This window comes from Cynocephalus volans, chromosome 10 (genome assembly GCF_027409185.1).
Source record: "Cynocephalus volans isolate mCynVol1 chromosome 10, mCynVol1.pri, whole genome shotgun sequence".
NCBI lineage: Eukaryota > Metazoa > Chordata > Mammalia > Dermoptera > Cynocephalidae > Cynocephalus > Cynocephalus volans.
Window position 1 is genome coordinate 120,058,452 of NC_084469.1, and position 15,339 is coordinate 120,073,790.

The window sequence follows — 15,339 nt, forward strand, 5'->3', positions numbered from 1 at the left end:
CCATGCATTTCTACCCATGGCCTCTTTGGGGGTTGTAGGTGGGGCCGCGGACGACCCCCTCCCAGGCACAGTGCCTCTGCAGCCACCTTACGTTTTTTGGAAGCACGTTCCTGGTCATGCCCAATGCCATTGACATCCGCCAGACTGCTGAGCTCTTTGCCACCTTTGAGGACAACCCCGTGATTGTGACCACCGTGGGCTGCCTCTGTGTGGCCTACATACTGGTGGTGATCTGGGCGAGGAGGAAGGATGCTCAGGATCAGGCCAAGGTAAGGTTGTGTGGTCCCTGGGTATGGGAGGGAGGAGCAGGGGGTGTCCCTTTGCAGGGGGCCCAAGGGATTGAGCCCAGGTGGTTGGCTGAGCAGTCAGCTACTCGTCCAGGCCTTGACCCCTGGGGATGCCTCAGGAAAACTGGCCCCTCAGCCTCTTTATCTACAAAATGTCCTTTTCCATCAAATTATTAGGAGGATTTATGGGGGGAGCCTTGGGCTCTGCTGTTGGGGGAGGCTGGAGCCTTTGAAAGTGTCAGTCAGGCGGACACTCTATACATATGTGACTGACCCCCGATGGTTAGCATAGGCTATCTGGCATGGCCCAAGGCTCCAGGTTTACAAAAACTCTCTCGTCCCACAGGATTTGCCAAGGGCTTACAGTGACGCCTACTAGGATCTGGCCACTGGCCATCTTTTCTTTGGGACGTGCAGGGTTTGGACACCCCAGGCTCGGTGTGTTCACCTTTCCTCACAGCACTTCTAGCATCTTTAGGAGGAGTGGCCTGACTTCAAGAGGGTACTTGACTGGCCTAAAGCCAACTGACAGGAGCTAGAATTTAAACTCAGATCTGCCTGAGCGTAATAGGGGTCTGAAGATAGAAAAAAGACCAGCAACAACAAATAGCGCAGCTCCTGTTTGCAACAACGAAGTTCTTATTTTTTCCAGTATATGCACCGTGTCTGACACATAGTAGGCTTGCCATAGATACTTGCAAATGTCTGAGGGAACGCATGAATGATGCTAGGTTGCATACCTCTGAAGCTCTGACCATTCCCACCCTTCCCCTGCACAACAACACCACTCAGGATGTTGACATTGGATAAAACTTAGTAAGATGACAGTTTCAGCATTTATACTGCCGTCTTTGATTCACCCAAGGGATTAAATATTAATACTTCAGGTGCCTCAGCTGTAGGGTGCTTCCCGGGAAGTGGACTCTGAGATGGAATTGAGCATGCAGGGTGTTTATTAAGGGGTGCCTGGGATCAGCGCCTGGGAAGGGAGAGAAGGAGGCAAGGTGGGCAGGGTGAGAAGAGGAGCTGCCACGCAGCTCGATGACAGCCGCCTGACCCTTGGGAGCTCTGGAGCTGTCCCAAGCTGGGTTGGGATGCCCACGTCTTGATCACACCCAGATGCTCCACCAATTGGTTATTGGGTGCCGGCTGCCCCAGGCTCTCGCATCCTTGACACCAGCACCCCAGCAACTGGGGCAGCAAGCCCTCCCCTGGAGGGAGATCCGGGCAGTGCATTTCACAGTCCACTACAGCCTCTGACTGACGTCAGCTAATTAAAAAAAAAAAAATCCCTCAGAAGCACAATCTCCTTACCTTAGTGAGGAATTATATGTGAACAGAGTTTGCATGGTTTAGCAGATTGGAACGTTCTCAGCTTAATACCAAGTTCACTTGGGGTCATATTTAATAAAAAATGCACTTTGTGCTTTTTAATTTTACCAGTTTTTGGGGGTTTTTTGGTGGCTGGCCGGTACGGGAATCTGAACCCTTGATCTTAGTGTAATCAGCACCACGCTCTAACCGGTCAGCCCCATTTCACCTGTATTTTTTACTTCAAACCCTGCTCTTATAAAGAATGGCTCTCACCTGATGGAATGAGTAGATTGCACATGTAATTTTGCTTTTGCACTTTAACTGTCGTGAATGCCCAGCTCATTCTTGGCTGGCATATGACAAATGAACGCTCTGAGCAGGGCCCTCCTAATGCCATCCTTCTGTCCAGGTGAAGGTCAGAGTGCTGGAGGACAATGATCCCTTTGCCCGGTACCAGTACCTGGTGACAGTCTACACCGGACACCGGCGAGGGGCAGCCACGTCCTCGAAGGTACCTGACCATGCGGGACCCGCTGGTGGATCAGCACGTCCCACTCAGTGAAGTGCTTGCTATGTCGTTTGGGGTTACTTTAGCATGGTGGATTTTGCATTGTTGGATTTTTTTTTTCTTTTGGTTTTTGTGTTTTAGAGGAAAGAATATTATTGTCCAACAAAACATTATCTTAAGCCCCAATATTTAAAAAAATAAACTAGGAGTGGGAAAGAGCAGGCTGGGATCTGGTCTTGTGTCCCTGGGTCATCTTCCTTCTCCCTACTAAAGAATAACTCAAGCATTAAGTTTTTTACCCACAAGTAAGTTTGCTCATAGTTTAAGCAGAACAGTCAGTAAGCTGTCATCAGTGAAAAACGGGGAAAGCAGAATTTATGAGAGAGAGGGGGAAAGGAAAGAAAGAAAAAATACCACCATATGAAAGCAGTGAGTCTTGAATTACATTTTTTAGGTGGACTGACTAGCGGGCATCTGGCTAAGAAGTGAGGCAGAGCCGTTGCCTGTCTTTGAGCAGGCTGCCCAGGGGTATTGAAGAAAATATTTCAGTTTATGGATTCTCTGAAATCCTTGAGAAACTAGCTGTGGAGCATATGGCAGGCTGTCTCTGCGATAGCATCCTCAGTTAAGTCTGGTATGTGCCATATACCTCATCAGAATCTATCATGCCTTGCAGCAGCCTCCAATGTTCCCTTATGAAAACTGAGGGCTCCATGGAACACAGTTTGAGGACCACTGGCACTGTGTACACAGTCCTGGAGAAAACACCATTGTTTTTGAAAATGACGTTAGGCTTCATGAGAGCAGGGTATTTATCTGTTTATTTATTTTTATGTTTTAAATTTTATTTTTTAAATTTATGTGTGTATTTTATTTTTAAAATTTTAAAAGTTTTATTTATTGCTGTGTCTTAGGTCCTAGGCCAGCTGTCTGACCTAGAGTAAGTGCTCAGTAACTATGTGTTGAATAAACGTAGGAATCACTTTCACCATTTAATGAAACATCTGTCTCACTTTCCTTGGACACTGATAAGTTGACCTCAACAGGAAAGGAGTGAAAAACCTCTGATCCCCAGGCCTTTTCTCTTCCTGGAGTGTTGTAGTCACATTTCAACTTGATATTGTCTTAGTTTGGGTTCCCCTAGAACAATGATTCTCAACTAGGGATGTTCTTGCCCCCAGGGGACAGTTGGCAATGTTGGAGACATTTTTGGTTGGCACAACTTAGAGGAGGAGGTGCTCCTGGCATCTAGTGGGTAAAGACCAGGGATGCTGTGAAACAGCCTGCAATACACAGGACAGAGACCACCACAAAGAATGATCCAACCCCAAATGTCAATAGTGCAGGTGGAGAGACTCTGCTGTAGAAGCCAACTCCGAAACAAGGATTCGAATGCAAGTAGTTCACTTAAGAGGCATCCCAGGAAACATCAGTAGGGGAGTGGAGAAGCCAGACAGGGAACGGAAGGCAGCTTATAAAGGGTACATCATCAAAATGGGCACCTGGTGCCTAGTCCCATCACAGGACTTGAAAACACTAGGAAATATGTGCCTCAAAGTCATCCCAGCTGAACGATGAGGGAGCTGGGGTATTTAGCTCCCATTAATCATTGGCTGATTGACTGAGAACTGTGTTCAGGGGGCGTTAATTCTCTAGCACTTCTGGCCTGCCACTCTAATAGCCAAAGAAAGACTCCAGGGAAAGAGTTGGACTTGGTGTAGGGAATGCCACAGCCATGAGGCTGAGGGATGCAGTCAAGCATAGGCAGCATCTGCTGCAACGCTGTTATTGACACAAAATCAAGAATGCCCATCAGCGCCACCTGGACATCATGAGAAAAACAGATTCCTGGGCCCAATCCCCAACATTCTTACTTGGTAGGTCTAAGGTGGTGCCTGGGAATACGTGTATTCAAAGTTGTGGGCATTGCATTCATTCATCTCTCAGTGCCGGGCACTCTGAGAGGCACTGGGAAAATAATTGTTATATCCAACTGGGGAAAACAAGTTTCTGCCCTACAGTCCTCACAAATATGTGAGGAGTTTGGAAAGGCCACCAGGAAGCATTTTATGAATTTAACTCATCTTGAAGATGTGAATGCAGGTAGTGTCACCCCAAATGTGCATACAACTGAAAAATGGGAGGGAGGAGAGGGCAAAAGGGCTGTGCTTCTTTGGTTTTTGTTGGTTTCTGGCCACTTTCAATGAAGCAGGGCCATTGTGGCTTGGTTACCAAGTGAAGTTGACCACTCCTGGTCTCTGGATTTCAGGTGACTGTCACCCTGTATGGCCTGGATGGAGAGAGTGAGCCCCACCACCTGTCAGACCCCAACACCCCAGTTTTTGAGCGAGGAGGAGTGGATGTCTTCCTGCTCTCTACCCTGTTTCCCCTGGGGGAACTGCGGAGCCTCAGGCTGTGGCATGACAACTCAGGGGACCGGCCATCCTGGTGAGCTGGGGCAGACAAACCATGAAGATCTACAAAGCAGCAGGCCCAGGGTTGGGCTGCCTTCCTGATCCTCACAGCCTCTGCAAGACTCGTAGAAAGGATCTCCATTTCACAGATGAGGAAACTGAAGATCAGAGAGGCCCACTGGTTCACGGTCCACACAAACTGGACCAGTAGCTAGGAGAAGAACTAGAAGTTGCAGTCCTGGAGTTTAATGCTAGCCCCACCCTTGGCCCTTTCACAGCATCGACCTGTGACTTACCCAAGGTTATACCACTAGCAAGTTCAAAGTACAGTCTTCTCCATTCTGTCTGAGGCCAAAACTAGTGACCCAGATGAATGGTGTTCAGTCTGACTGCCCATCAGCAGCTGGCAGCTTCAGAAAATTACAGCATTTATACTGCTGTCTAATTCACCCAAGAGATTAAACATCAATACTTTAAGTGTCTCAGCTGTAGGCTGGATCCTGGGAAGTGGACTCTGACATGGAGTTGAGCATGCACAGTGTTTAGGAAGGGGTGTCTAGGATCAGCGGCTAGGAAGGGAGAGAAGGAGGTAAGATGGGCAGAGGGAGACGTCCAGCTGTGTGTGCTGCAGCCCAGTGATGGCCCAGCCAATCCCTTATGAGAGCTCTGGAACTGTCCCAAGTTGGATCGAAATGCCCAGGTCTTGATCACATCAGGCACTGCATCGTTGAACGTCAGCCACCCCAGAAGGGCATGTAACCTTGGCAAAAGTGGCTTTTGCAACCCTGAAGGAACTGTCCTTCCTGAAATGAGAAAACACACGTCAAGAGCATTTTCACATAGTCCCCACTATGTAGTAAATGCTCAGTGAAGAGTGCCTATTGATACCATGACTCTTCCCGTGAGCTATATAGCAGCGGGGAAAATCGCTGCTGGATCTGACATCCCAGGTTAGGCAAGATTTTAATTCTTCCCCATGCCTCATAGACATAAATTGGGTTAGATGACACCCATGAAGTCCTGAGCCCACAGTAGATGGTGGGCTAGCTCTCTGGCTAGAGACCCAAGAGAGACTCGTGTGTTGTGTACTCCTCCCCACACCTGCACGAACATACACTGGAGACAATTTGGGTCTACTCGCTCAGCACCGGATGCTGGCCCTCGGGTTAGTGCCACGTGTGGGGGTTCACAGTGTCAAAGTGCACCCTCTTGCAGCATGTTTGTGAAAGTATGGCAGGCTCCCAGAGCTGGTTGTCTGCACTAGCTGAGCTCCCCATAGGAGGCCAATTTTGATCAAGGCACCAAGAACAATGAAGAAAAATATGGTCTCTTTTTCCATGAGCTCTTGTTCCTTTCCATGGTTCACGTTTGCAGAGATGTTACCTTTGTAGTGTGTCATCATCCCCCACCTTATCCTCAAAGCTGTGGGTCCCTTCTCCAGGTACGTGAGCCGGGTGCTGGTCTATGACCTGGCAATGGACCAGAAATGGTATTTCCTCTGCAACTCGTGGCTGTCCATCGACGTCGGAGACTGCGTCCTTGACAAGGTGTTTCCAGTGGCCACAGAACAGGACAGGAAGCAGTTCAGGTACTTATTTTTCTTTTTAAGCAAATGCTCTTTACTTTTTTCTTTCATCTTGAAGGAAGTTATTTCACAATCAAATTGCAACCAAATAAAAGTACAGGCTAACAAGCCTGGATCACTTTGCATGTGTGACAGTAATAGCCAATCAGTTTTTCCTGTTGGGAATGAGGGCCGTGGAGGGACCTGAGCCCTCCAAGACAGAATTTCCCTCCAGGTGGTAAGAATGGTAGGAACAGTTACACATCTTTCCTTATGAAAGTCACAGAATAATGTTTTTTATGTTAATGAACAGATGGATTTGCAGGTGATTCAATATCTGGCCATTTGGGGGCTCCTTTTTCATGTTGTTTTACCCTGGATGGATTTTTCGGCACGTACTTCATACCCTTTCCTGCTGAGTACCGTTCTGCATGGGTTTCCAAACACATATAAGCAGATGCAAATGTGCCACATGCACACACACACATACACATACACACTTAATATTACAGATTGTTGTTTATTTTATATCTTTTAAAATGGCACATTACTTTAAATGTGATGCCTTTTTTCTGTAATAATATATCAGGAACATCCTTATGGGAGAACATGTTTGGGTCAGAGTGTTTCCTTATTGGTTTTGTAATATTCCATAGAATGGACATCCCAGACCAAATCCAAACATTCTCATATCAATGGGCAGTAAGTCTGTTTCCAGTGCATTTATTCAGGTGGCTTTTCCTCCCAGCTTCCCAGCTTACCTTTCAAGTGGGAAAAAGTCTGAATCAGAGAGACTTGGACCCCAAAAGAGGTATAACACAGACGTGGACATGGACTGTAAATCCCACATGCCTGCCACTGACTTGCTGCATGGCCTTGAATAAGTTCCTTTACCTCTGCAGATTTCAGCTGAAAAACAAGTTGTGGTGTCCCTACTCCAAAGGGCACTTGCGCAGATTCATGAAACAATGCATGTAATGCACTTAGTGCAGTGCACAGCTCAGAGGAAGTGCTCGATTTGTAAGAGCAGACACTGTCACCCAAGTGTGTCAAACCATATGATGCCTGGAAACTGGACAGGGAGCTCTCTGAAGGAAGGCAGGACCATGCCGCTCCCCTCATGAATCTCCGGTGCCCAGCAGAGTGTCTGGCACACGGTCCCAGTCTCAGAAATATGGATGAATGAATAGAATGACAACGTGGAAATCCCTGTTGTTCGCAATCGGCCCCTCTCTTTATGTACCTTTTCTCTAAGTCCAGCCCATCCACACGGCCCAGCGTGATGGTCACAGTGTGGTATGTCCCTGGAGTGGTACGTGGACCAGTCAGGACAGGTGCCAGCTGGGAACCTCAGCTCTGCACACTCTGAAAAATCCAGGCCCTCGAGTAGATCATGTGGTTACACTACACTCTACTCACAGGAAATAATACAAATTTTTATGGAGACCATGGTGCCGTTTTCAGAGACCCCGCCTTGCAATTTTTATTCTCTTAAACTGAACCCAGTTTGAACCTGAGTCTGAACCCAAGCCTGGGATTTTTAACCTCTATACTCTAATGGTCTAATTACATAAACCTGAGAATATCATAGTTATATTATTATACTAAAATCGTGGCAAAAATAATGATGCTAATAATGGCTGAACCCTCACCTATATGCCAGCTACTGTCCCAAATGCTTTACAAAAATTATCACTTTTAATCCTTTCTTTTGTTATCCCTGTTTAACAGATAAGTAAACTGAGGTACAAACAGTAAAGTAATACACCTGAGGTCACATAGCTAGGAGGAGGCAGTCTAGGATTCCAGTCCAGCTCTTTCCAGAGTTTCCGTCATTGACTCTAAGTGATGCTGCTGTGATGCTGTATTTCTTCTATAACAGAAAAAACTATGTATGATACATCTTAGAAACGAATCCCTTCCTCTCTTTCTCCCTCTCATCCCAGGCTTGCTACAAAGAGACTGGTCTTCCCCCATTCCTGCCTCCCTAAACGCCTGTCCCTCTCTCCCTGCCTGCCTGCAGCCACCTGTTTTTCATGAAGACCTCCACAGGCTTCCAGGATGGACACATCTGGTATTCCATCTTCAGCGGCTCTGCTCGGAGCAACTTCACCCGCGTCCAGAGGGTGTCCTGCTGCTTCTCCTTGCTCCTTTGCACCATGCTGACCAGCATCATGTTCTGGGGTGTCCCGAAGGACCCAGCTGAGCAAAAGATGGACTTGGGTAATTCCCACTGTCATGGCAATCAGGGCTAGTGGCTGGCGGGCATGAGCCTTCACTGCCCCAGCAATGCCACTGTGATTCTAGAGTCCCCAAGACCACCCTCAAGTTCAGTGATTCACTAGGCGGACTCACAGAACTCAGAGAAGCCATTGTACTTACAGTTATGGTTTACCACAGCAACAGGATACAGATTAAAATCAGCAAAGGGAAGAGACACATGGAGCAGTGTTCGGGAGAGACCAGGCATGGAGCTTCCAGCTATCCCTTCCCAATGAAGTCATGGACAGTGCTAACTCCTTCTGATAATGATGTGTGACAATATGCACCAAGTGTTGCCAACCAGGGAAGTTCACCCGAGCCTCGGTGTCCAGAGTTTTTATTGGGGCTTGGTCACATAGATATGGATGACCACCCACATGGCTGGCCTTAGCCTTCAGCCCTGTAAAGGTCAAGCCAACACCATGTGGCCCAAATACCCACCATAAATCACATTGTAAGGATAGGCTACCTGGTGTGGTACAAGGCCCTAAGTAAACAAAGACACTCCTATCAGGCAGCACATCCTAAGGGCTTAGAGGTGACCTCCCAGGACCTGGGCAGTCCTTCACTGCACAGCCACCTTCTGGAAGGGGTAGAGGAACTGGGCTCTGGGTAGCTTCCCTTTAACCTCTTCCCTCTCCTTTCCCCAGGTAAAATTGAATTCACTTGGCAGGAAGTGATGATTGGGCTGGAGAGCTCTGTCCTCATGTTCCCCATCAACCTCCTGATCGTTCAGATCTTTCGAAATGCCCGTCCTCGGATCCCTAAGGAGCAGAACCCTGGGAAAGGCGACCGGGGATCTCCCAACCTGACTCCATCACCACAGCCCACGGAGGATGGCCTTCTGACACCCGAAGCAGTGACCAAGGCATGTTCTCAGCCTCAGCTAGCATGTGTGTGATGGGGTGGAGGGGGTGCTCTAGCCTTGGCAGAAGTCAGGTGCAGAATGGGACTTGGAGCCTGGTAGCCCCATGTTGTCTAACAGCACCAGTTGACAAGATTCATCAACTGAATAAACACTCACACATGCACACATACATGGGCACACAAAGTGCACACATATGTACACAGACACACATACAAGCATGTGCACACATTTGTGCACACACATACACAGTACACAGACACACACACACACACACACACACACACACACACACACACACACACTTTTTGAGTACCTGCTATGTGCAAGATATCTCACCCTTACTACAGACTCCCAAGCTAGAAGCCCACAGAAGAGACTCCTGTACTCATGCACTAGATAAGCTCTTGTTGAGCATCTACTATGTGCCATGCTTTGGGGAACACAGCTGGAATGAGTCAGTTCAAACCCTAGAAGGGGGATGTTAGAGGTGATGGAACAGAGGCTAGAGAGGTCAACCTCCTGCCTCAGTGGGCAGAGCTGGGCTTCCTGGGGCCTGCTCATGACCACTGTGCTGCCCCCCCTTGCCTGTGGCTCACGTCCCCTCACCCCACCTGGGCTGCCTCACAGGATATGTGCAGACTCGTCAGTTCACTGTTTAAAGCTCTGAAGGTTCCATCCTCTGCCTTGGGCTGGGACTCTGTGAACTTGTTGGACATCAACGATCTCCTGGCCTTGGTGGAAGATATCATTCGTCCACAGAACATGGCAGGGCAGGTGTTCTGGGAGGAAGTCAGAAAGAGAGAGGACCCTTTAACACTCACTCTTGGGTCTACACAACTGAAAGGTAAGTCCTGGGCATTTCTGTGCAAGAAAGGCAGCATTTTGGATCCAGGTGCAGACAGGACAAGGGGACTTGTCTCTATCATTAGGGGGTCAAGAAGCTGTACTGGGGTCTCCCTCCCAGCCTCTGTGTGAAAAGCCATTATCGCCCTCTGTCTGCTGTAGGCACCCTGCTGTCCTCACAATGCCATGCTGCTTTCCCACTAATGGCTTCATGCTGTTCCTATAGACTAGAATGTTCTTTCTCCTCTCTTTGTTTGGCCAATTCCTACTCAGCATTTAGTCTTGGCTTAAGTATCCCTTCCTCAGGGGAGCAACCCAAACCTCTCAGCCTACGTTAATCCCTTTGGTCCCAGGCTCTTTAGCCCCTAAGATTCTCCTTGCATTTAGCCTTCTTGTAGCCAGATAGTGAATCGTGCAAGCACCATCCTTCCTGGACTGTCAGCTGTGTAAGTTGGGAGCTATCCACCCATCTTGTCTCCACTCAGAAGAACCACCTCTGGGTTCTGGCTCTGCCATTGACCAGCTTGTGATCTTGGACAGGTTGCCTCAGTTCTCTGTGCCTCAGCTTCTTATTCTATAAAAGGTTGGAGGATGCAAAGTTGAACCAGATTTGTTTTCAAATGTGTGGGTCAGGACACAAGATGATGCACAGGGCAGGAAAACAGGTTGAAGAACATTGAATCAGAGACTGAAAAAGTTATTTCTTTATTCTCTTTCAATCCTCCTGATTAAGTCAAGAAGTCATAGAGAAAGTCTCAGTTTGATGCTACTCTGTCTTTAATGCCTCTAACACTTGTTCATCATTCTGTTTGGCAGAAATAGCAGATCTCAAATTCAGAGCCTTTTGCAACACTATTCAGCTAGAATTTAGTAACATTGTTTCATTTTTATTAAGTTCTATGTATGGCACATTATTCTGGTTTGAACTAGTCTCCTGAGCCCCTCTTGCCCTTTTCTTATCCATCTCCCAACCAGAGCAGCACTGCCCAGGTTTAGAGCAGCGCCATCCAAGAGAGCTTCTCACAGTGGTGGAAGTGTCCTGTGGCCTTGTGGCTTTAGTGTGGAGTTTGAATGCTACCATCTTTAACACACGAGGCTGGTCATAGTCTAAACCCAGTTTAGAACACAAAAGGGGTCTGCAGAATGGGCAATTTGAATTCTTACCTCTGGGCCCCACCTCTGATAGAATGAATTAAATTTTCTGGGGTGAGGCCAAGCATCTGCATTGTTAACCAGTCACTTTGGTGATTTTTATGCACACTGAACTTTGAGAGTCACTGCCCTCAAGAGAAAGTCTCAACTACTTACTGTGGCATTGTAGGCCTTCATGGCCAGGCCCTCACTGATCCATGGTCTTGTCTGTCACTCTGCTCCACCTGACCCCATGCTCCAGCCACTCTGAAGGATTTGCCCCAGAGAGCCAGGTGTGGGCTGTCCATGACAGTCATCCCTGCGGGACTCTGCTGTCCCTGCACTGGACACTGGGCCCTGAGTTTAGGGGCTTTGGCATTCACAGCTGGACATGCTGGCGGTGAGCCATAGATCTAAAGAATGTGGACTCTAGAGTTGGCTAGACCTGGACCTTTGGACAAGTTGCTCAACCTCTCTGAGACTTAGTTTCCTCCCCTCTAAAATAAAGGTATTGATCCACCTAGACCTTTGTCTTACTATGAGGACCGAATGAGATCATAAGATATGTGAAATGCTTAAACCCCATCCTGACTCAAAGCAGGTATTCAGTAAATGGTGTTCTGATTGGCAGTGATGGTATCTTCCAGAAACATTAGCAGGAGCCTTGCAACACAAAAGATGTTGAGGCTGGAATCCTTAGCTGAGGCCTCCACGAGGGGGACACAGGTCAGGAGGGTGAGAGAGGAGGCTTTGAGTCAGAGACAGGTGGGAGTCCACGTTGCCCTAGGCATTTGCCCAACACTCTGGCCTAGATGATGCATGTACCCAACCACAGCCTACTCTACATGCATGTGTTATTTTCTCACTCACCCCTCATTGGGTGACTGGGGGGGAATCATGGAGAGGCGGGAGGAGGGGGAGTTCCATGCACCCCGTGGGGCAGATGAACACTGATGCAGAGAGGGGCCCCTACTGCCCCAGGAGAACGTGTCCCTGGGCTCCAGACTCCCAGCATAGGGCCCAGGGGCCAAGGCCGTGTTCTGCCTGTTGAGGCCAAGTTTCTTGTACAAGGCACAGGAAATAGTGGAAATGTTCAAATTCAGTTTTTTCTTATGATGAATATGTGTTACCTCTGTATTTAAAACAAAAAGATGTTTTCGGGCTCGGTGCACTCGGGAGAGCGCGGCGCTGGGAGTGCGGCGACGCTCCCACCGCGGGTTCGGATCCTATATAGGAATGGCCGGTGCACTCACTGGCTGAGGGCCGGTCAGGAAAAAGACAAAAAAAAAAAAAAAAAAAAAGATGTTTCCAAAAATTTTTTTAGGAATCTGAAATTTGAACAAACTAACTACAGAAAAACCTTCAGGAGATAATCAGGGAAACCCATCACTGATTGGCTATTTGATGCTACAAGGGGATTATCAAGAATCATATTAGAGATTGACCATGCCATCTTGGTTATCTTTTTAAAAAGAGTCCTTATCTTCTATGGAATTATACTAAGTTATTTCATGGAATGATATGAGTTTTAGACTTTGCTTCCAGTTAATCCATGTGGAGAGAGGGGGTGCAGGTAAACAGCTGGCCATGAGCTGGTCATTTTGAAGCTGGACAACGGGTATGTGCAGCTTCATCTCAGCATTCTATTTTTGTATGTTTGAAACATTTCACAAATTTTAAAGAAGTTAAAAACACAAGATTAAGACTTACACCATCTTTGGCATTAGGAAAAACAGGGTTTAAATTTAAATCTTACCATATTAAAGTATTTGCAGATGAGAAAATACTACATCTAGGATTTGCTTTAAAATACTCCAGGGAAGGGCTGGCCAGTTAGCTCTCTTGGTTAGAGTGCAGTGCTGATAACACCAAGGTCAAAGGTTCAGATCCTCTTACCAACAAGTAGCCCTCCATCAAAAAAAAGCTAAAATATTCCAGCAGGGGGAAAAAATTAGGAAATAGAGATGAGACAAGATTGGCCAAATGTTGGTGACTGTTGTAGCAGGTGATGGGAATGACATTCTCTTCTTTCTGCATGTAAGGAAAATTTGAAAATGTCCCTGATAAAAGAGAAACATTCAAATCCTAACTGGCTGTGTGACCCTCGCACCTTACCCTGTCTCTTTGAACCTCAGCTGTCTCACGACTCAGCATATAGCAAGGTGCTGCATACTCAAAGGCTGCTGCTATTACTGTTGCTGTTTTGTTGCAGCTGGTTTGCTGTTACTTAGCACCAACTGATTGCTTTCCCTCTTGTCCCCCAGAGAAAATGTGCTGCCCCAAGCCCCAAGAGGCGCCGAATGGCCCTTGGAAGGACAATGCCTTCAGGCAGTGTCTCTACTTTCAGCTGGAGCAGGTGGAACAGGAGCTGCGGCTGGTGGGAGCCCAGGGCTTCCCCCAGCATCACAGCTACGCCCGGGCCCTCAGGCAGCTGCAGACCCTGAAGGGCTGCCTCGGGGGACAGCCATGTACCCCAGCCCTGGAACATACCAGGTAATCCATTTCCCTAGGTGCTGAGGGGACACCTGCCCTCCCCAGTCTGGGGCCTGCTGAAAAGGGCATCCTGAACAACCTTAGAAGGATGTCCACCCAACCTTCCAAAGCAGGAATGATTCAGGATTCCTGCAAACTTTCAGGAAGGTGGAGTTCAAACAGGGTTATTTGCTGGAAGATACTTCTAGCCCTTTCACAGCACTTTACAGTTTATAACCATTTTAATGTGGGCTGTTTCCTAGCTGTGCACCCTTGAACCTGTCCCTCAACCTCTCTGAGCCTCAGTTTCTTCATCTTTAAAATGGGAATGATAATGCCTATCTTCTGATTTAGACTTAAAACAAAATACATTTTGAAAGGTAACCAGTGAAATTTGAATACACACAGAAATTTGAATACAATCAGATAACATTAAGGAATTATTAATTTTGTTAGGTGTGACATTGGCATGGTAATTCAGTAAAAAAATGACCATATCTGAGATGCATTCTGAAGTAATTAGGGTTGATTTTGTAATATGTGTGGAATGTATTTTTAAATATTCCAGCCAAAAAAGAAGGGAGGGGGGACAGAGTAGATAAATACCACAAGGTGATGATGGCTGCTGAAAGTGATTGATGAGCACCTGGGGGGTTTGTATGATGAGAAATTTTCATAGCAAAAAATTTTTAAAGTATTACTTAGTACCAGCCTTCCATGCTTGCTGTGAGGCATAACAGAGCAAATCTGTGTGAAGCACTTAGCACAGGGACTGGCCACTACTAAGCCCTGAATGAATATCACTGCTTTCATTTAGTAGAATATAGAATAGCTCTTTGTGCTAGGTACAGGTTACAGAAGAGAAAACAGAGGGTCTGAGAGGCCAAAGAACTTGGCCAAGCTCATACAGCTGTGGGGAGGAGTGGGATTTGAACTTGAGCCCACTGGTGCCACCCTGACTGTGTCCACCACCCCCCCTTTGCAGAGCTTCTCGGATGAGCAGGCCCCCTCGCGGCCTGCCCTGGTGGTGTGTCCTGGTGGGCTGGCTCCTGGTGGTGGCCACCAGCGGTGTGGCGGGCTTCTTCACCATGCTGTACGGTCTGCACTATGGGCGGGCCAGCTCCCTCAGGTGGCTAATCTCCATGGCCGTGTCCTTCCTGGAGAGCGTGTTTGTCACCCAGCCTCTGAAGGTCAGGACCCCCTCCCAGTGGTGGCTGCTCTTCCCCTCCTGCCAGTCACCCTGACCTTGGACTCTGCCATCCCTTTGTTTATCCATACAACAAACACATACAGGAGTGCCGCCTCTGCGCAGGCCTTGCAGCAGGAGGGGTAATGAAGACAACCGCCGTAGTCACCCATGTGTTCGGACACTCACTCTGAGCCAGCGTTGCACCAAGATACTCACATTTCCTGATCACACCACCCTTAGGAGCATTCTCCCCTCTGTTTTATAGGCGAGAAAAGTTGAGTTAAGAAGTTAAGGTCACAAACATCTTGCCCTCGACCACATGTATAAAGAAAACCCTGCTTTCTCAATTCTGAGATGCTTTTGATTGTGAGAGAGGACAGCAGTTCGAGGGAACTTTCCCTTCAGAAAAAACACTGAGCGTTAAATGTTTGTATTTCTGAGATGTAAAATTGCAGAAAAGAACACATTAGAGGAGAAGTTCTAAGCC

The 15,339-nt window shown here is 47.6% G+C and overlaps 1 protein-coding gene across 1 annotated transcript in view; it reads left to right on the top strand.

The window, feature by feature from the left end:
* The window catches only part of LOC134387703 (polycystin-1-like protein 2), a 101,466-nt gene that overhangs the window by 64,312 nt on the left and 21,815 nt on the right, over window positions 1-15,339 (top strand). The window contains exons 24-32 of the mRNA XM_063110097.1: window positions 39-269; window positions 2,011-2,112; window positions 4,379-4,557; window positions 5,965-6,111; window positions 8,111-8,310; window positions 9,000-9,217; window positions 9,845-10,061; window positions 13,456-13,684; window positions 14,649-14,853. Coding sequence (XP_062966167.1) covers window positions 39-269; window positions 2,011-2,112; window positions 4,379-4,557; window positions 5,965-6,111; window positions 8,111-8,310; window positions 9,000-9,217; window positions 9,845-10,061; window positions 13,456-13,684; window positions 14,649-14,853 — 1,728 coding nt within the window. The remainder of the gene's footprint in view (window positions 1-38; window positions 270-2,010; window positions 2,113-4,378; window positions 4,558-5,964; window positions 6,112-8,110; window positions 8,311-8,999; window positions 9,218-9,844; window positions 10,062-13,455; window positions 13,685-14,648; window positions 14,854-15,339) is intronic.